Source organism: Pristis pectinata, chromosome 10 (genome assembly GCF_009764475.1).
Source record: "Pristis pectinata isolate sPriPec2 chromosome 10, sPriPec2.1.pri, whole genome shotgun sequence".
Classification (NCBI taxonomy): domain Eukaryota; kingdom Metazoa; phylum Chordata; class Chondrichthyes; order Rhinopristiformes; family Pristidae; genus Pristis; species Pristis pectinata.
The window spans coordinates 54,334,114-54,356,633 of NC_067414.1; the positions used below are offsets into that span (position 1 = coordinate 54,334,114).

General features: G+C 36.5%; 2 protein-coding genes across 8 annotated transcripts in view; one reads left to right on the forward strand and one right to left on the reverse strand.

Annotated features, from left to right (window-relative positions):
- Positions 1-22,520, reverse strand: part of runx2a (RUNX family transcription factor 2a) — a 140,651-nt gene that overhangs the window by 74,774 nt on the left and 43,357 nt on the right. The window contains exon 1 of one of the 2 annotated variants that reach the window (XM_052024361.1): positions 450-513. The exons of the other annotated variant lie outside the window; for it this stretch is intronic. Coding sequence (XP_051880321.1) covers positions 450-483 — 34 coding nt within the window. The 5' untranslated portion in view covers positions 484-513. Of the gene's footprint in view, positions 1-449; positions 514-22,520 lie in introns of those variants that run through there. 2 annotated transcript variants of the gene reach the window in all.
- supt3h (SPT3 homolog, SAGA and STAGA complex component) overlaps positions 1-22,520 on the forward strand; it is a 320,780-nt gene that overhangs the window by 4,651 nt on the left and 293,609 nt on the right. For 4 of the 6 annotated variants that reach the window (XM_052024365.1, XM_052024362.1, XM_052024366.1 and 1 more), the window contains exon 2: positions 12,418-12,527. The exons of 1 other annotated variant lie outside the window; for it this stretch is intronic. In XM_052024365.1, the coding sequence (XP_051880325.1) occupies positions 12,418-12,527 (110 nt within the window). Of the gene's footprint in view, positions 1-4,262; positions 4,346-12,417; positions 12,528-22,520 lie in introns of all 6 variants that reach the window. One more of the 6 variants, XM_052024364.1, reaches the window with a different exon arrangement.

Genomic DNA, 22,520 nt, shown 5'->3' on the forward strand with positions numbered 1-22,520 from the left:
TTTTGTCAAACCATGGTGATTTAACCACTATTTAAAATTGAGGTAGATTGAATAATCTGTAAATTTACTGCTTTGTCTGCCCACAATCTCTCCTTTGAATGGGTGTTAATTGTATGTGGCTCATTTTATGGTATTTAATTCTACAGAAGCTATCAATTTCTTTTAGATTTTCCTCATTTTAATTACATGTTTATCTGTTAACTGAGGAAAATGTCATTTTAAGACCATTGCAGCTAGGGAAGGAATAACGTAATGTTGAAGACTAATTATGTGCACGCAGTTTTAAAATTGCTTGTATTTCACAAAATTCAAAAATCACTGGTTTATAACTACATTGATTCTTAGTGTTCAGAGTAACAGATAAATATTTTACCAAAATCGATTTTTGAGATTAATAGTTTATTAGAGACAAAAACATTTTATGATGGACTGTTAGGAGAAAAACTGACCTGATGGATCAGTGAGCACCTTCCAGTTAAACATGCAGGAAGCTTTGTGTGTCGGCTTTTTTGAGAGGAGACTCTGGACGTTTGTGTCTGAAAGGGGTGAAAATTACATTAAAATGTGAATTTTGAAGGTCTGTTTTATTGTTTTGAGATTACAAAGGAGACAGACAAGTTCTGTGGAGTGTAGCAGTTTGAAAAAATCTCATATATAATTCCTAATATGAGTTCTTTGGTTGGAGGTTTCAAGTTCTTTAAGATTAGGAACAACTGAGTGTGACCATTCCTTTTCAGAGTTGTTATTTTAGTTTTCAAGCTTCATGCCAATAATTTTTATTAATGCAATTCTGGTGCCTTAACCGTTTTGCAGCAATTATGTCCAACGCTCGCAAACAGTTATAGGGCATCGAGATTTCCTGGCACTTTATAAAAACTTGCTTTGTGTTAATCAAGATCAAGGCATTAGATCAAACCACAGGAAAATACAGAAAGTCCATATCACGTTTATTGCCATGCTTTGAACTGTATTTTTTGGAAGCTAGCATGGTAAAAATTAAGAATGAAATGAATTGTACTGCTGCAACTTTCTTTTGCCCAATTATTTTGTTGATATTTATTATCAAATCGAAAGTACACTTTTAATAAAAAGTGTTTTACTTTTACCCAAGAAAGTGATAGTGCACAGCAAAACTCCACTTTTTTTTGTAGGCAACGGGTTTTAACACTATCAAATGATTATCCTTGTGAAAATCTTTAAGATAAAAATTCGTATGACATGTGGATATTTAAGCATTCAGGCACAGCTTGTAGTTAGATGGATTCATTACATATGAAAATGCTATGATCCTAATTAAGCAAACTTGCTCTTTTTAATAGATTTTATTATTTAGACACTCAGCAGGGAAACAAAACTCTGGAGCAGCTTCACAGTTTGAAGATTGACAGCAAAACGTTCTTTCAAATCTGCTGTTTGCTGATTGAATGAATACCAAATGTTTACTGATTTCATGTTTTATGGGGGGAGTAGAAAATCTGATTCTGTTATATGGGAATGTGGTCGCAACTGATGTGTGTAAAACAAAAAAAAATGCTTTAACATTGAGTGAGAATTAAAACTATGGCTGGAACTACACTATTGATAGTAATGGATCTTAGTGTGACAGTGGGTTTTGTAACTGTCTGGCTTCCATTGCACGGAATGATAAGTTACTATGCTCTTAACTTTCCTTAATTATATGCTTTAGAAGGATAAATTAGTTCTTGGAATTGACGTTAGGAAGATGTGTTCACGATGAGCAGGTTTTGACACAAATCAGTTCTGGTAAATAAACTTATAAAAAACTTCAGTGTGTCTACAGCCAAATCTGTTAATTTTTTTTCCTTTACTAGCCTGAGAAATGTAACCAACCTTATTTTTACATGAAACCTTCACCCAAAAACCTTTGCAAGGCCTGGCACAAATTGAGTGCTTCCAGTTTGCTGTACAGCTGACTTCAGAAACCAAACGAAAAAGGCATTTTCTGTTTATTATAATTCCAGGAAGAGGAAAATGTGGTAAACAGCCATTAATTAAGTAAATGTAATTGGTTTTGGATGAATGAGTGAAAGATCTTGTTTTTGGGGGGGGGCATGAGGTATTCATCTTTTGATTTTTGATGTTTCTTCCCTGCACAGTTTTTGGTAAGCCCTATAGTTTCTGCAGCTTTGGCTGGGTGGTTTAATTGCACACTTTTAGTTTTCTAGTACTGACTCCTGTTCTTTTCTCTTGAACGGAACCTTGCCATTCCACGGAAAATATTTTCTGTTCATGGACTCAGCATGTTTGCAAAAATTGGAAAGAGGAGTACATCACATGGCCTAAGAGTTAGGATGTGGGTTTAAAGAGAACCTTCAGTGATTTGTGTTTGGTACCTTCAGGGATTAAGCAATGACATGAAAAAATAAACTTTTAAGAAACTGTTTTGGAAAGTAATATAAGCAAATCTGTGCTTTAATAAAGGAAGAATATAATTATTTTGAGGGAATTTTACATTTGGTTTTCAGAGTCACTTTTTTTTCTTTCTAACTTGGTCTTTTTTTTGCTTTCTCTTCTGTCTGTTCCTGGAAGCATGGCTCCAATGTTGTTTATTTCCATCTTTACCTAAGCCTCCAGTTTGCACACATGTATGTGCTCTCTCTGTCTCTCTCTGTCTCTCTCACTATTGTTGGATTTTCCCCTTCAAGGTAGCACTTCATATGGAGGGTTTTTGCTTTTACTGCTGAGTTTGACTAATTGATACAGACCTCTCTCTGGATCATCTACTGGCTGGTTACTGTCCCTTATTTCTCTGTTATTTAACTTTCAGGAACAAATTCAGATTCCATATGCTGATAGTGCCTCGTTCTACCTCATCTCTCAAACCTACAAAGCATCTCTGTGTTATCAGGTTGGCCATTTGGCATTAGATTGTACGTTAGACCAAAATTTGAATGTTGACAGTGGATGTAAATATGAGCCAATCACAAAGTTGTGCTGAAATTTTTTTTGTTCTCCTGAAGAAGCTTATGCATAATTGATTTATCTTTTTTATTTAGAAACATTGCTGTATGTGAATGTCTTCACTCTTGAATTAATGTTTGCTGAAGCCAGCTTGTTATTTGTGAAGCTAAAGTGCCATTTTTATTCAGCCTTCTTGTTGCCAGAGTTGTTTCCTACATCTTTTGTATGTATTTTTATGGTCTCAATCTTTTGCATTAGAAAGAGAAGCTTGCCAATTGCATTTTCATAATTATAGTGTTGTCAATGTAATTTTAGACTTGAGTTTTTAGAATGTCCTCTCCAAACATCAAGATAAGCAGGTTATAAATTCTGGCTTTCCTGGGCGCTGATTGTTTATTGCTGATCTCCGCAAGTTCCAAGCTAGCTTTTACATTTGTGCTTCTTAGGAAATATAGCTGTAAATTGAAACTAGCAAGATTGAATTTCTTGTGTTTTAATGGAAATATTTTGCCTGATATTTTGAAATGTGAAGTTTGGGCAGACAGGGATGAAAGAATTGTGTCCAGTCACTTGGTCTGGGAAGTTATATTTTTTTAGAGGTGCTAGTAGTATGCAATTTGTGGTTGTAATGATGACAAAACTGTCGGTGTTCACCATCGTAACACTGAGGGTTATCTGAAGTATTGACTTGTATTGTTAAAACATGGAAATCAAGAGGTTGCAACTGTGATTCCTTGTTCTTTCCCAGGATCCTTTCTGGGGATACCTTCAGAAATCAGTAATCTGAGGAGAACTTTAGGTTTTTCTAAGACAGTCCCACTGTTTTAAAAAAAATCCCTCACCTTTGAGGTGTAGAAGACATCTTAATAGTGTACTGAGCTGTAATAAAAACAGAGAATGTTCAAAATGCTTAGCAGAGCAGGTAGCATCAAAAGAGAGAGGAAAACATGTTAATGTTTCAGATTGATGGTCTCTAATCAGAAAATCTTTCATCATGAGTGCTGATGAGGGGCTGCCAACCTGAAATGTTAACTTTGTTCTGACACCGCAGATACTGATTGGCCTGCTGTGATTTTCCTGGATTTTATATTTTTATTTTAGAATTTCAGCATCTGCAGTATCTTGCATACACACTGAATTATAGCTATTACCTAATAATCTCTGTAACTCTAAAAGAATGTGTGGATTGCCATTCAACAGAAAAGTGTTTTAATGTTCAGTCGAAGTTCAAAAATGTGATTATTTTATACTTTGAAGTTCTTTGTATAACTGCCTTTTCTCAGGTGTGTGTTCCAATCTTCATTCTGTGTCTTAAAAAAGTTTAAAAATTTTTATTTTAGTTGCAGTTGCGTAGCTGTTCAGAATTGACAGTGTTATTGGGCTCAATCTACCAACGATTCACTAATGAAAACAGTTTGTTAAGGTAAAAACATCTCTGCAGAATTTTTGAGTTAAATTAGGTTAGTTTGCGATACTTAATGCTATTTCTGAACCTGACTAACATTGCTAAATTAAAATTCATTACCATTGAACTATGAACATGCAATGCAATGCAATGGGCGGCACGGTAGCGTAGCAGTTAGCACAATGCTATTACAGCGCCAGCAATCGGGGTTCGATTCCCATCACTGTAAGGAGTTTGTATGTTCTCCTGTGTCTGCGTGGGTTTCCGCCGGGCGCTCTGGTTTCCTCCCACGTTCTAAAGACGTACGGGTAGGTTAATTCGGGGGTTAAAATGGGCGGTGTGGACTCATTGGGCCGGAAGAGCCTGTTACCACGCTGTAAATAAAATTTAAAAAAAAAGAATGGATTTGGAAAATATAAATTCCTTGCTTGTGCAGCAATTTTTTTTCTGTAACTTGTATTTCCTTTCAAGCTACTCTTTTTTAGAAAGTGAAGGATTAGATTTACTTAATGCATGTGAGTTCCTTTAGTAACAGTTTTTTAAATTTCTGTGCTTGAGGGCAAGTTATTATAATTGCAGTTTTATTTTTGAGTGTCAGTTATGTTGTGATTGTATATGATGTCATGTAACATCATTGCAGTCTCAATGGGTTGCCTAGTAAAAAAAAACATTTTTTATTTGAAGCTACAGTTATAATTAAGAGTTGTGTATTGTCAAATACATTTTCGTAGTGATTAGAAATGATTAAGACATTCAACACCTGAGAGAGGCTATACCAATTTGCTTGCCATACCATTTCAGTCAGACTATAAGCTAGTAAAATGAGCTAGTAATCTCTAGTATTAAGATCTTTTGTGGAAAATCCTATTAGTTTATTTGTATTTATTTCACACCTAAACTATTGAATGCCATTTTCACTTATTTTAACATGTATGTAGCGTTTATAAGCTGAAAGGCAGTATTAAGAAGCATTTGCAATCTCAGTAAGCATTTTAATATTGAAACTTTGTGTGGCAACTTGGCCACATAAACTTGTTTTCAGTTCTTATTACTATATCAGATATATTCATCCTTTTCTCTTTATATATAGTCTTTATGTATTTGCACGTGAGGAGTGGTTTTTTTTATCAGAGATGCTGCATTCAATTACTAACTTCCAGGAGATTTGTCTTTTCCAAACCATTGCATTAATGAACAATGCAGTTTAGTACTACCAAAAATGAAATATTTGTTTATTTCTTTACAAACTTAAGCAAAATTATGAATGTAGTAAAATGTTCATAATGGAGGGTGGCACAGCACAGTGTTGCTGCTTCACACCTCCAGGGACCTTGTTTGCCTTTGTGGATTTTCTTGGGGTGCTACATTTTCCTCCCACATCGCAAAGGTCTGCCGGTAGGTTAATTGGCTATTGTATAAATTACCCCTTATTATCGATAGGTGACAAAAAAAGTCAAGAAGGGGAAATCTGCACCAATACACTCACTTCTTAGATCGAATGATTTCTTTTTCACTTTGTCCTGCTCAAAGAGGTAGCTATGGGAACTCGCATAAGTCCAAGGTACTGTATGCTTGTCTTTTTGTGGGCTACGTGGAATAATTTTTGTTTCAGCCTTGCTTAGGCCCCTTTCCTTAACTCTTGTCTTGGTACATTGATGACACATTGGTGCTCTTTCCTGCATTCTTACAAAATTTGAAATGTTATAATCTTTGCTACAAACTTCCACTCTGCTCTCATTTTCACATGGTCCATTGCTGATTTTTCCCTTCCCATTCTGGATTTCTCTGTTTCCATCTCGGGATAGTCTAGTGACAAACATCAATTACTAGCTTACAGACTCCCACAACTATCTTGACTATACTATTGTCCCACCCTGCCTCTTGTAAGGACTGCATTCCATTCTCCTAGTTCCTCCATCTCTGTCATAGTTGCTCCAATGACAAGACTTTCCATGCAGGAGCCTTTGAGATGTCTCCCTTCTTTCTAACCCGTGACTTCCCATCTACCAAAGTTGACAGCCTTTGATGTATCTCATCTATTTCCTGCACCTCTGCTCTAATGCCATCACCTTCTGGACAGATCAAGGATGGAGTTCTTCTGAACTTAATGTTTGACCCCACCACTCTCCGCATTCATCTGATGACCTTCTGCAGCTTCAACAAGATTCCACCACCAGACATGGCTGATGACCTTCTGCAGCTTCCGCCACCTTCAACAATATTCCACCACCGGATGTCTTCCCCTCCCCTCCCCTATCAGCCTTTCAAAGAGACCATTCCCTTCATAATCTCATGGCATTTAGCTATGCAACTGCTGAAGATGCAACACCTGTCCTTTTATTTCTTTCATTCCCACCATCTATGGATCCTAAAAGTCCTTCCATGTGAAGCAGCAATTCACTAGCACTTCTTCCAATCTAGAGTACTGCATTTGGTGTTCATGATGTTGTTTTCTCTACATTGAGAATCCAAATGCTGATTGGGTGACTGCTGTATGGAGCATCTGTACTGCAGGGCTGACCTTGACCTTTCTGTTGCTTTAACTCTCCAGCCCACTCCCGTTCTGACCTCTTTGTTGCCTCCAGCACTTTTGTAATGAGGCCCGTGTTAGCTTGAGGAACAGCACTTCATCTTCCATCTGGTCATGTTATAGCCTTCTGGTCTTTATATTGAATGCTTCAACTTCTGATGACTTATTTACTCTGTATGTATCAGAACTAGATAGCTCTTCTGTAGGTCATCAATTTGTAACATTGGTTCAGCTTTTTTTTCCCCATTAGTATAGTTTGACCTGCTGGACATTTCCTGCAGCTCTGCCTTTTGCATCTTTTTCATTTCTTTGTGTTCTTTCACCAATGGCCCTCAATAACCTATCAACCATATGACTTCATCTACAGCTATTCTGATCTCACCGTATCAGAGATATTCACCTTGTCCTATCTTTTCTTTCCCCTACCCTTACTACAACTTTTAATTGTTTTCTCCTTCTCCCAGTTATGACAAAAGTTCTTTGACCTTAAATATTGATTCTGTTTGTCTTTCTACTGATGCTGTCTGATTTTCTGAGTTTTTCTAGCATTTTCTGTTTTTATTGAGAAAGGAAATTCGGTGGGCATGTGAGAAAGAATAAATTGTAGTGCTACAGGGGAATAAGTCAAAGAATGGGACTGATGAGATTGCTTTGCTGGAGCTGACATAGAATCGATGGACTAATTGGCTTCCTTCTGTGTTGTAATAAGTATGTGATAGAAGTTTCATTCATAGATTGATTTGATTAAGTCTCTCAGTTACAACTTGGGCTCTCATTGCAAGTTTTTCTGTTGCATTTTAACTTCGAAATTGCATCTCATGGCTTTGTTTTCAGAGGGAAAGTTGTCCTCTTTCTTTCATCTCTCTTAATTTTTCCCTCATATGACTAACCTGATTTTTAGATTTGTCATTGCTGCCATTTGGGCAACTTATAGTGTTTGACAACTCCTTTTTCTTCATTTAACTCCTGCCTTTGGCTGATGGGTGAAACTTTTATCCTCATGATACCATACCACAGCTTGCCAGAACTCGTCTGATGCTTCATTTGCAGTTCATTTTGGAATGCTTTCTCTAATATTAGTGGTGGAAGTGCTGGGATGTTTAGTTCTCTTAGCGATGGAAATGTTGCTTAATGACTGTATCAGCTAGCTCTGATCTTGCTGTGCGGTGCAGATATTTAGAGTTTCTTCTAGGATCAACTAACTGGACACATAGTGAACCGTAGAACTGTATAGTTTACATAGCTGAACTATGTTGTGGATAAAATGCCTGAATCAATGGGGAGCTACCTTTTAGGTTTTTATAATGACCAGTGGTTGCTGAAATGTTAGTAAGCCATTTGAGTGACTCACAGTTTTGAGCAAACTGAAGCACTTTCCAAAATATTATTCACTACCCAAATAGATAAATTACTAGGGAAAATGTACATAATTAGTGGAGTAAATTAAGGTGTAATTGTGATTAATTTCAGATGCTGTATGATACAAGTTCTGTAAGTGGTTCCTGGTGCAGTCTTATATTAGAAAATAATCCACATTTATGCCTGAAATGTCTTGAATTCTCAAAAGGTTTAGTGTTTTTAACATGTGTTTTAGAAAATTGGAAATTTATAGTAACTGAGACAACTTCTAAGGCCTGATCAATTTTGTTTTACGCGGAAGCTTCAGAATTGGTGATTTGTCTGTGGTAATGTTGATATAGTTAGTTATAGTGCAGAATTGGTTGTTAAAATGGGCTTCGCAGACCGTACATCTGAATTCATTTTACTTGGTATGGCAAACAGCTGTATTTCACTTCAGAGCAACTAATACATTACCATATGGGTAAAGATTACAGTGTGATTCCAATTTCATGTTCAGCCTACTGCTTAGAATAAGTTGTCCAATGTGTTTCTGCTTTTAGGTTATATTTTAATGTCCGGAAGAAAGGAAATCAGGCAATTTCACATGGGAAGACTTTGATGTGCAAAGAAGTCAATTATCCAACTGCCAAATCTATTGTGGAACAGGGAAGTAATTTATTAAGAGCCTTCAAGAGTATCTGCTGGACCAAATGATGCACCTGTGTCACTTAAAGAACAAAAGTGCAACTGCCTAAATTAAAAAAAAGTGGCTAACACTCTTAAATTAAGATTACTGAGAAAATTATTGTTTACTAAACAATGTTCAATATACTGCCACAGTTATTGGACTGAGGTTCATTTCTGCTCTTCCCTTGAGATTGTGGTGATAGAAATCAGATGTTGATGCCCATTTTTTTTATTTGCATTTTGACCATTACATCTCTTTGCCATGAGATTTAAATATATAATGCAATACATAAATAACACCACTGTTTGGAACAACCTAAAGCTAAAGCCAATATATGCTGTATAAGATGGACCCTAATAAATTCAGTATAGAATTCACAAGACACTTTATTCAGCAGTTGTGAGAATGTGGGACGCATCTCTGCATGAACTCATCTGTAAAGCCATTAGTTTTGTATAGTCTCCTGATAATAGAACCCATGCGTTCAGTTGAGTTCTCCATTGGGGCTTTGGGTGTCTTTGAAAAAAAGAGTTGATTTCAAGGGTATGAGAATAAAACTAATATTGTCTGGCGCTCTCCATGTTAAACTGCTTCTTAAAGAGGGTGTTGGCTGACCAATGAAGGAAGAGGAATTAAAATTGATCACTAAACCAGAGACCTGCATTATCTGTTTATGCCCTTGAAAGTTGGGGTTGGTTTTTCTCAGTTTGAATGATTCACTTCCAATAAAAAAAAATATGAAGTGGGAACAGATCTCAAACTGGATGGGGACAATTTATGGAAAATTGGTGCTGTTTTGGGTAGGACATATCAGAAGGAACTGATCGTTGAATAGTTTGTACATGATGCTTGGCGTATGGTTACAAAAATATTCTTGAAGTTAAAAAGTTGGCTCTCATTTGAGCATGTGTTTAGAAAATAACTAGTTTGAGAAGATTATGACATAATGAGAAAAAGATCTTTTATGTAAGATAGCTGCAGTTAGTACAATAGATATTGCTACTATGCTTGAAGAGTTAGCACATTTCAATTCCTTTTTGGGATAGCCAATAAAACTAGATCCTGTTCCTTTAATTAATTTCTCATTTATGTTAAAGGTGGAAGGATGTTGAGAATTATCTACAAATCTACATAATGAAAAAAAAGAAAAGCAAAAATGCTTTCCATTTGTATGCCTCAGTTTTGAATTGAAAATGTTTGGTGGAGAGTTTTCCAGAACTCAACAAATAAACAACAGATGAGGGGATTTAATGTTAAAGACGCTGTCTGTGTACTTGGAGACACATTTATAGACTGTATTTTTCCAATTGCTGGAATAAATAAAGGAACCTTATGAAGATTTGCCAATGAATCTTTGATGGTTTGAAATTCTTACGCTGCCTTGCTAATGGGTCTAAAATGTGTTTGTCACTGTGACATTCCATGCTGATCATAGGCAGACTTTTATAGTTTTAAAAAATCTGATTTCCTTTCATGTTGAGAGACAGTATCTCTTTTGTGCGTGTACATATGTTAGGTTTTAAAACTACAGAAATGTTTTCTCTTTAATTCGTCCTTCAATTGAAGGAGTGACAATGTCACAGTTTAAATCTTTATTGTTAATTGTTATGTTAGTGAATTATTGTTATTTATAAATTAAATCTTGGTGCAAGAACTTGCTTATCTGGGAAATGTTTTCTTTCCACTGTAATGTTTAAGCATATTGCTAAAAATTCTATAGAAGGGGAATAAGGAATTCTGATTCTCATTGGCAGTGGTAGGAATGAAATGGACTAAACAGTTGACTTAAAGGATTATTCTTAGATCAGGAATCCATAGAAGTAACTGATAGCAATGGCATGGTTGTTGGTGGATTAAACGTTAGGTCAATGTGGCCTGACTTTGGTTCTTGATCTCGGCTTCTCTTTAAGTGCAATGTCATCATTTTTTTCAGATTCTATAATTGGGAAGTTTTGGATCAGTTGTGCCCAGCCTATTTTGCTGAAGAGGATGTCCTGGCTTCAGGCTAACTATCTTTAGTACATGAAGCCATTAAGAGAGAAACCAATAATTTAAAAGAGAAACAAATATAAAGAAAATATGAATTCATCCCCATATTAGGATAGTTAAACAAACAATAAGATGGCATAAGTTTATCGACTACAATGAAATTTTTGGAAGTGGGTGTATATTGTGCTGAAGTTACTATTGAACTTGCTTAGCCCTGTCAACAAGGATTGATTTCTGTGTATTGATCTTGAAAAATTGTATAATTAAAACTAGTATCCTGCTAAAATGAGAATATGAAATACATGTCTTTCTCTTTCACAAAAAAAATTGTGGTTTCTGATTATTCAGTACTGCCTCCAGTGTTCCTGGAAAACTCTATGTATGCCTAGCGTCCCATGGTTATTGAAACTGGATGTTACCCAAGTGATTTTGGGTGACTGCAAGACAATTCCTAGTAATTTTTAAAAAATGATATAATGCATTGGTAATTGAGGTGTGTTTTTATTGTTCCTCACTTTTTATTGGTTCATAATTTGGGTACACATTAAATCTCCCTTAATTTCAGGTGCTAGACAAGTTTGCTTCTTTTCATTAATTTTTGCTCACATCCCTCAGAAATTTGAATTGTAGTATGTAAATGAAATGCATTCTTTGTTCACAGAATAGCAGAAGGATTACAGCACACAAGTGGGGCATTTGCACATTGATTCCTTGCTGGCAGTATGTGAGAGCAAATCTCTCTCTGCCCTCATCCCATATTCCTATGTTTTTTCCTGTTCAGCTGTCTTGAAGCTACAATTGAATTTGCCTCCATTGCCCACTTTGGCATTCAAGAACCAAACCACTAACTGCGTCATTGAAAATCCTCATGTCATTTATGACTCTTCTGGCAGTCCTGTTAAGGAAATGAAAACGGGCATAGACCACAGGGCCCCTAGAGCCAGTTATCTGCTCAGGGTTATGGCTGTACTGATCTTTGCCCCAACTCCAATTTTCTGTCTGTTTCTATAGCTTTTGACTGTTTTCCAGGCCAGAAATGTACCTCAGCCTTGAATAAGATAAGCTAAGATTTCTTTATTAGTCACATGTACATCAAAACACACAGTGAAATGCATCTTTTGCGTAGAGTATTCTGGGGGCAGCCCGTAAGTATTGCCATGCTTCGGGCGGCAACATAGTATGCCCACAACTTTCTAACCCGTACATCTTTGGAATGTGGGAGGAAACTGGAGCACCTGGAGAAAACCCACGCAGACACAGGGAGAACGTACAAACTCCTTACAGAGAGTGGCGGGAAATGAACCCGGATCGCTGGCGCTGTAAAGCGTTATGCTAACCACTACACTACTGTGTATAACACTCCACTGAATCAGTATTTTGTAAAGGTTTATCATAACTTCTTTGCTTAAGTACTCAGTGCCTCTATTTATGAAGCCCAGGATCCTTTTAGCTAAATCTGCCCTTCCAGTTCCAACGATATATGCACATATAGCCCCTCTTGGAAGCATATACTATAGTTTATATTGCCATTGTGTTTTCCAGATGAGTAGTAATGCAGCCAGTCCCATGTCAGCTGGAGGGAACACGGCATCTAGCAGCGGGAAGGGATCAGCAAAGTCGACCAGCTTCATTGCAGAACTTCAGACTATGATGTATGTAAACAAGCCATGCAAAATATTTATTATGATATTCAACCTAAGTATAACTTATTTGTAATGAGTTGACATGTTCAGCCACACAAAGGATTTAGTGTTTTGGTGTACAACAAATAACGTTAGTTTTAAATTTGCCTATATGTGTTTTTGATGCATTTTGTTAGTCACAAATTAACACGTATGTACATTATTTGCATTTTGCATGTTTCATGAACAGTGTAAAACATTGATATTTATCCATATTAGAGGAAATTGGCAAATGATAGATCAGAGTGTAAGCGCATGCAAAATTCATAGTGATTAATTCGTCACGGTAAATTTCAGCCTTGTATATTTGTATTCAAAGTTATTTTTCTTTTTATCTTTGTATTTGGAAGCACAATGACTAGACTATTTTCCAATGAGACAGGTTATCCTTAAATAAACCTCTGAAAGAGCATAACAGACTGAGGGAGTTTTTCATGAATGAGCTATACTGGTGGGGGATTTTTCCACCTGTTGACTTCTGTGTGAAAGTGTGAGCTGCAAAAAAAAAGATAGGTGATTTGAAAATTTAACTTTGCACTTGTATGTTTAACAGAGTTAAAATGTAATAAAAGAAACATTTTGAATTGAAGAGGAAAATGGAATGTAAAAATTGTGAAAATCAAAAAATTCCATATTCTGTACCTCATCCTTTACACATACTGGACCTTCAGTAGTTTAAAGAAGAGATTTATTTTTTTAAAAAGAATACCTTAAAATTAGCTGAAGGTTACTCTTCTAAAAAATAATGAAAAATTGAACAGTGATGGGAGGCACAGCATTTTGACTTTCTTTTTCTCAGTTTTCATTCTGTTTGAATGCCATCAGAATCTATATTTTGGACTGTGGGTCTTATTTTCCAAAGTCGTCTTTGTTTATCAAAGAATACTCTCAGTCTGAATATTGGCATTTTTCCTTTGATTATTCCATTGTTATAATCTTACACAAGTGGATGGCAAAGGTAATTTTTGCTCCCTAATTTTGTTGAATCAGTTGTATTTTGCACTGACGAATCATTGACATTTTGGTTCATGATATTTGTGATCTAAATTGAAGGTTATTTTTTAAGGAAATTTGTAAGTATCTAATTAATCTTTTGAAAATTTTTCTGCAATTTTGATTTTGTTTGACCATAACAAAAGGGACAAAGTCTATTACACCTTGTCAGTGTTATAGACACTGGAAGCCAGAATTGGACCTCATTGATTGTACATCCGATAATGGTGAAGCCGATATTGTACTACACATAAAAAGAGACTCATAACAGGCATGGAGGGACAAACCACCAAAATAAATCTCTGTAAAAAAAAAAATGAAAGATCAAAGTTAGTTTTGGCAGCTCAGTACTGTATTTGGGCTGACAGGTTTGTCAGTGCATTAACAAAAATAATGGTTTCCTGTTCCATTTGGTTACAACGTCTGCCTGATTTCTCCTGCCTTCGTGGAGGTCTTTAATTGAGATCACTTGTACGCATGCATGACAGGAAAGAAAAAGGCTCATGGGAAGTTGAAATGGAACAAAAGTTCTTGTAATGGGGTAAAAACGTTAACTGTTGTAAATTTGGATAAAACCTGCAAATAGTGGTACTTTTTTCTGAATACTGCCATTTTCTTTTTAATTTCAAATTAAGGCTTCCTTAGATATCAGTTGCTAGCAGCAACAGCTTAGCATTTTATTGCCTGTCACAGCCTATACATTTAAATCATTAAAAACATATACAAATACATTTCCACCATGTGGCATTAAGAATCTTTTTTGAGAATTTGAAGCTTCATCTGTAGAATAAGCATTGGTGCACAAAAAATGTTTGCTTTGGGTGAAAGCATGTGAAATATAGAGTTGGTTAAAAAATATTTCGATGTGTAAAATTTATTGTAGTTTTTAACATACAGTGCTTTAATAAAATCAGTACTCATTAAACTACATTGAGTAAAACTCTGAATATTGGGGCTTTCGTAATGCTGGACGCAAATTTTCTGGACCATTGGAAGCTATTCCAATTAATACTTCAACATGCTTTTAATTTTCTTCTTATTAGATTGGTGCTGTAGTATCACATTTTTCAGCAAATGAAATGTTTGAGGGGACATGGTTAATAGGGCCACAGTGAGATTAAAGGGAGCATGGGAAGCTGGACATGGTACATTTCAAGAGAGCATGGTGAGTTCTGAGGGTCTGCAGGAAAACCTGCCTCAGTAAGTTTCATGGAGCGCAGGAAATGGGGTGCAGGTGCATTCAAAAGAGTGTAGGAACTGGGCCCTCATTGGTTTTAAAGGAGTTTGATAACCAGGGCCCTGGTGCATTCAAAGGAGTGCATACTGCGGCCCTAAATGCTAAAGGTGCTCTGGTGTGATAAGGAATTTACGGCAATCAGCACCCTTTGAGTTAAATACCCAATCCATCTAGGTTTCCAATCGGACAGTGTATTGTCAGAAGATTTACTGTAATGCTATAATGTAATATGTGAGAAAGTAACGCATCTCAGTTATCTTGCTCTGGTTTACTGTTGTTTGTTATAATATGGAAGTCTAACACTAGTTGAGTGGCACAGCATATTTCTGTACCAATGAGGCATTCCTTGAAGTGACTGGTTTTGACTTTGCAAAAGAAGTAGAAGATTGGAACAAACTGGATGGAGGGCCATTCACTTCGGTCTTCCCTTGTGCAACTTAGATTTGCAGATTGAAGAACAACATTGGAGTCCATTGCTCAAACTTAAAAAGTTCTGCGGTAAATTTCTAATGCTTTGGCGCCAGGTAAAGTTTAAAATCTTGATATCAGTAGTTTTCAGATTGATTTGTTGATATTAATTAATCATGTCTTAGTATTTACTCATCAATAGAACATAGAACAACACTGGACAGGCCATACAGCCTATGATGTTATGCTGATCTTGATACTAATTTACACTTATGTCATGTGTATATTTATGTGTCCATCTAAAAGCCTCTTAAACTCCAACAAACTGCCTGCTTCCACTACTACCCCTGGTAACCTATTCCAAGCATCTACCACTCTCTGCGTTTAAAAAAAATTCCCCCTCACATCACCTTTAAACGTGCCCCCCTTCTAATCTTAAAAGTATGTCGTGGCAACGAGGTAATGAGGTAACAACATTTAATGATAGTCCTCAGGTCTAAAATGTCAAGCAAGATAATTTATGGATACAAAATGTAAATACAAAGTATTTTGCATTCTCTGGTCCAGGGGCCAAATACCTAGGCCTGAAATGGACCACATGTTTGGGTTCCTACACTAGAATTCAGTCAGCGAATGAGATAAAAGAGTGCTGGAACTGGCATTCCATTTCCACTTCAAAAATGTTCCTTTAAAAATAATTGTATTTGAAAATTATGTTTGACTTGAAATCATTACTATTTCTTTTACTTTTGTTATATCAAAAATCTAGTCCAGAATTAACTATCAGGCTAAAATATCTGATGGCCAAAAATGATCTCATAATCATCAACATGGGCAATGAATGAGAAGTGAATGCTTTTGTCCATTAAATTTGACCATCTTTGGTGGCCACTTGTTACTTTAAGACTGTCAATATCTTTCTCCTGAGAGTTTCCTCTTGACCCTTATTATACTGCTTTTCCTTGATTTAAGCTTTGATTAATGATTTGTTTGTTCTTGGACTTATTGTTCAGGTTGACAAAAGTTGCTAATAATCAACATTTTGACCTAATCAGTCTTTATTCCTGATATATCTACCAGGTTAAATTGACTCTGCTGTTACTACTCTTTCAGGAACCATCTTTACAGCACTGTTGACTTTCAATTCCAGATAATTAAGGGTAGATGGGTTAAAGATCTGGCAAATGTAGAGTAATACGGGAAAATGTGAAATGGTCCATTTTTGCTGAAATAATTGAAAGAGAAGCCTTGCATCTAAATGCTGAGAGGTTGCAGAGGTCTGAGTGCAAAAGGGATCTGAGTGCCCGAGTTCTTGATTTGCAAAAGGCTAGTTTGCAGGTAAAGCAAGTAATTGGGAAAGGTAACAGAATGTTACTGATTGGGGAACTGAAGACAAAAGTAGGGAGCCTATACTTCATTTGTAGTGTGGCATTAGATGTAGAAGACTATGTACGATATTGAACTCTTTATCCAAGGAATAATGCTCATGAATTGAAAGCAGTTGAGAAAAGGTTTACCAGATTAATACATGAAATGGCTAGGTTGTTTTCTAATGAAAGATTGGACAGGCGAGGTTATATCCACTAGTTTAGAAGAGTGAGAGGGGACATAATTAAAACGTACTAAGGTCTTGACGAGTCTTGATGTTGTGGATGTGAGGAGGATGTTGCCTCTTGAGGGTGGTTCTAGAACCAGGGATTTGTTTAAAAACAAGTTTTTTTTATGGCAGAGATGAGGTGACTCTTTTTTCTTTTCACAGGTGGTTGTGAATGTTTGGAACTTTCTTCCTCAATGGGAGGTGGAAATGGAGTTTTTGATATTTTAAAGTCAGAGCTAGAAAGATACTTGATAAGCAAGAGGATGAAAAGTTTTTGCTAGTAGACAGGAATATGGAATTGAGGTGGCAATCAAATCAGCCATAATTTTAAATAAATGACAGAGGAAGCCTGAGGGGCTGAATGGCCTTCTGCTTCTAATTACATTTTATCTCAGATGACCATACGCTGTGTTCCTAAGGATTCATCTTCAGCATTTTTGTATCAATCTCTGTAAGCACAGTCAGCTTTCACAGGTATGTTAACAATATTTAATTCTACTTTCCCATTGTAGGTTCCATTGCTGTTTCAACATTTGCCAGCTGTATGACCAATGATAAGTTTTACATTAACAAAAACTTCTCTGGTTCAGGATTCACAAATTGAGAACATTTATTTGATTTGCTGTATTTTCTTCCTGTTCTCAATCTTGGGAATGTACTTAATGTCATTGTGAGTTGATCTTGAAAACTTATGTAACAAGCTCTTTGCTTTGTCTCTTACGGACACTTTCTCCACCCTTCTCTCATATTCTTCACTTTAGGCAGTCCCTCTGATGAGGGATGACTTGGTTCTTTTCTTGTTTTGTGTGTTTGAGGTTGACCGAAGCCAGTGTGGAAACTGCCTGACTGTGTGGGCAATTTGTAAGGTGGTGTACTCCTTCTGCCACGTATGCAGGACCTCTCTGTGCATCTGATGCATAGATTCGTGGTTCTCAATACAATCCCAAGTTCTGCTGCTCCACTTTGAGCAGTCTTGAGCTAGGGATTCTGAAGTTTCAGGGGGATGTTGCATTGTTTTTGAAGGAAGATGGCTTGCAATGTGCACAAATGCAAGCATTATCTGCATACCTTAGCATGACTACTGAGGTTTCAGTGAGCTTGGTTTGGGAGTTCAATCTCCATAGGTTGAATGGTTTCCCCTTTATTCTGAAGATTAGCTCTACTCCCATTGGAAATTTTTTCGGAGGTAAGGAGCAGTATCGTGGCAAGAAAGATTAAAGCTAGTGTCAGGACAATGACACAGCTTCATTTCCCTCGCACTATTCTTGCTGTCTCTGCAGCTCCTCCCCTTCCCCTTTCACACTCTCTTTGTCACTTCACTTTTGCTCGCTCAATCTTTCCTTTTTTTTGCTCTTTCATGGCTCTTATTTCTTTCTGAACTGATTCAGTTTCTCTCCTACAGGCCTACCTATTCCATCTTACTCAAATTCCAATAATCCAAAGTTGTGAGCTGTCTGCTCTGACACATTAGAGCAAGCACTCATTACTCATTTTTCCAAGTCATTGCTATTTGGCTGTTGCAATGTACTTTCACCTCCACCTACTGAACTCCTTTTATTTGTTGAGATCTCAGATGTTTTCCTATGTTAGGAGGACTCAGCAAATGCAAAATAATTAATGTGCTACTTCTCCTTGACTTAGGTTTCCTGACTAATGGTTTGTCATTATGTGAACTTCTGTTTTGTAAAATCTACCAACCAATATGTTAACTACCACTGCTCCTATGTTACTTCAGAAACATGTTTTTTTTAAATAGTAATTTGAGGTATCTGGCAAACAATGGTCATTTATTGGTTTTCCAGCTTTTCTGCACAAACCCACCAAGTGGGCACTTTCCTTGGCACTTCAGGAATTGATAATAATGAGTAAATTATTTGTTTATCTCAATTACTTGATATTTGTTTCTCACTTTACAGTATGCTACATAATAACCCTTATTTTCCAATTATTATATTGGATACGCTGATTGTACATTAGATGTACTTTAGGTTGCTAATGTTAAGCTTTTACTTCGAATTGCACCTGCACTTCAAATTGAATGCAGAGGCTAAATTAATGGTAAAAATAAGAAAGATTATGTTGCAAGAGAGAAAAAGTGGCTAAGAAGTTTAAAAAACAGTTTTTAGAATTCCTAGCCTAAAAATGAAAGCTGAAGGGATGAGATTGCATATTGGTCATAGTTAATACAGTGAAGTTCCGTTAATCCAGCAGGCTCAGGACTTTGGTGATACTGGGCAGGCAGATTTTCCAAATTATTGCATATTATTCACTATTAGTACCCCAACATACTTTTAATTTGGTTTATGTTTAGAAAGTACACAGTGGTGTTCAGTGAGTTTAAAGGGAGGGCAGGAAACATTACCCAGGGAGCCAGATGCCAAACCATTAATATTTTTGAATGATAGGATAGTGGTTTATTGGAGTTTTACTGTATTTGTTAACATTGGTTGATTGATGGAAATCAGCACCTGCATTTGAAATTCTTGATGGAACTTGCTGTGGCAAGTTTATTTGTTAATTACTGTGCAAGTAAAGTGACTGTAAAACAAAAACAAAAGGGATCCTACAGATGCTTGAATCTGAAGCAACACACACAAAATACTGGAGGAACTTAGTTCCTCCAGCATTTTCTGTATGATGCAACTGTAAAACAACTTACGCATTCCAGTTATGAGATGGAGAGGTTGTGAGTTGCCATTTTTGCTAGGAATGGCAGATTTTGGACAGGAACTTTGAATTGATATGTTCAGCTTGGCATTGCCTTGGTACTTGAGTATAAGTAATAACAAGCTCCACTAAGTCTCTGTTCATATGACAGCAAATTGTGGACTATTGTTTTCAAATGCTTTTAAAGTTGATATTTTAGGAGGGTGGTCACCTATTGCATTGTTAATATATGGTGTTTTTAGTAATGCTATGCAGGTTCATTAAAGAACTTGAACCAAAAGTTGTATTTTTTTGTAAAAGATAGAAGACCTTTAAACGTGTGTTTGAAGAATTGGATTAAGCACAAAAATAGTGAGTTATTTGTTGCCACAAATTTTACAAATTGTACTAGCTGATTAGTAGATGATGATTGGTGTTCTGTAAAAGGGTTTCCAAATTTGGATGTTTTGCAACATATACAATTTTGCTAATAACATTTTAAATTAATTTGTCATAATATTTGTGAATTGCTGCATGGAATTAATTTATGAATAAATTATTAATAAATGTTTTAGAAATTAAAACATGCAGCCTAATGGCATGAATATTAAATTCTCCCACTTCAGGTAATGCCCCCCCTCCCCTCACCATGCTTCTTCTCCTCTTCCCTTCCTTAGCCTTTATTTTCCTCTCTCTTCTTACCTTTTACCCATCCCCCAGTGGATCTGCTCTCTCCTCCTCCACCACACCTGCCTATCGCTATCTCTTACCTGCATCTACCTATCACCACCCTGTGCCCACCCCTCCTCCCCTCTTTTGTCCACCTATCACTGCTCTGCTTTTCCCTCCTATATATTGGGCTTTACCTATCTTCAGTCCTGAAGAAGGGTTCTGACTTGAAACGTTGACCGCCTGCTTTTCTCCATGGATGCTGCCTGGCCTGCTGAGTTCCTCCAGCGTCAATTGTGTTTTTCGTCTAGATTCCAGCATCTGCAGTCCTTTGTTTCTCTTATCTCTCTTTTAAAAATTAATCATTGTTCTATCACAGTCACTTCAGCTTTATAGGAAACATGAGGCTGAATGTGTAAAATACAAAAAAAAATTGTACTTGCCAACAATGTGACTATTCACTTTTTTGGATTGTGTTTCCAAAAATTCCTTATAAATTAATTAGTCTAAGCTAATTTTATGCAATCACTTACATGGAGAAAGTTTGCCATAAAAATGATAAGCTCTTTTTCCATTTCAAGTAGAGGTCATATATAAATTATAAGGTACTTGGAAATTTTGGAACCATGATAATTAATAAGGATATCTTGGGGATAGGCCACATTGGAATATTGTGTTCGGTTTTGGTCACTCTGCTATTGCAAAGTTGCCATTAAGCTAGAAAGAGTGCAGAGGAGATTTATGAGAATGTTGCTGACACTCAAGGGAATGAGTTATGGAGAGAGGTTGAATAGGCTGGAACTTTATTCATTGGAGTGTAGGGGAATGAGGGGTGATATTATAGAGGTATATAAAATCATGAGGGGCATTGATAGAGTGAGTGCACACAGTCTTTTTCTCAGGGTTAGGGAATCAAGAACTAAAGCTCATAGGTTTAGGGTGAGAGAGGAGAGATTTAATAGGAATCTGAGGGGCAACTTTTTCACCCAGAGGGTGGTCCATATGTGGAATGAGCTGACAGAGGAAGTGGTTGAGGCAGGTATAGTAAGAACATTTAAAGGACAGGTGGACAGGTACATGGATAGGAAAGGCTTAGAGAGATATGGGCCAAATGCAGGCAAATGGGACTAGCTTAGATGGGAATCTTGGTCGGCATGGACCACTTGGGCCGAAGTGCTGTATGACTCTATTACTATGGATTCCCATAGATTTTCTTCCTAAACCTATTCTCTAAGACTCTTTTATAATCCTCTTTAACTAAGTCTATAGTTACTCCTCCAAATATTTTTCTTTTATGCTTGATATTCCACCTTATGACTCTGAAACATCTTAAGATATTTCTTTTGTTCATAGTACTTTAGAAATGCTTGGAGTTGTAGTTGTTTTTCTCCTCTATATCTTCTGTTTTCTTTCCCTGCAGATATATGAGGATGTGGTCAGATGTTGAATCTGAAATTGATTGTTAAGGTGCATCTTATAGATAAGAAAAGAGAGGCCTGGATTGTAACTCTAGAAGATTCCAGAGATAACAATGTGAGTTGGAAAGAGAAACTACTGTTGCAGATGTTCTACCTATGATTAGTGAGACAGATCAAATTGATAAATAGAGGATCAAATTGGGACAAGTCCATTTATTTGGACAATGAAATAGAAACATTGAATAGGGATACACAGTGATCATATCAGAGGTAGCAGAGAAATCCAGGGAGCTGAGTAGTGTGGTGCTGAATTATAATTGGTGCAGTTATAAAGGATTTCACTTTGGAAAGGTAACCATGGCTTAACAGGAAAGATGCTTATAGAGGCATCATAATAATGCATAGACAGAATTTGATTTGTGAGTCATTTGGGGAGGGGCAGGAGTGGAATGGAAGGGGCTAGAGTAAATCCCAGAGGAGCATGTAGATTGATGTGGGATTAGAAGATGTGAGTGATGAAGAATAGAAGAGGTAGATGCAGGTGGCCTTTACCAGTTGAGTCAGTAGGAGTGGATGAGCTATATATCTTGGCAAGAGTGAAGCATAGTTTCATATATAGCAGAGTAAGTGTTGGAACGGTAAACTATTAATAAAGGGCTCAAGACCAAGCCTACTATTGTACCATATTTTTAGTCTTGTGTTTCTTCTTGCTTTCTCTATAAATTCTAAATAAATCACATACTACCTCCAGTCTCCACTCCTACCATTGAGAAATAAAAACCTGTTGTGCTGTGGAGAATCTTACTCAGTTATGTTGTATGTATACACTATAAATATTTAAAATTCATCACTGCCCTTGATTTGTATTGTTTTCCCTTTTGTCATCTTAAACTGTTGTGAAATTCAGAACTATAGGTGTGGCTTCATTAAGTATCTTAAATTATAAAAAGTGAGATTTACAAACAACTGTGAAGACTGAATATTTTGCTTCAATG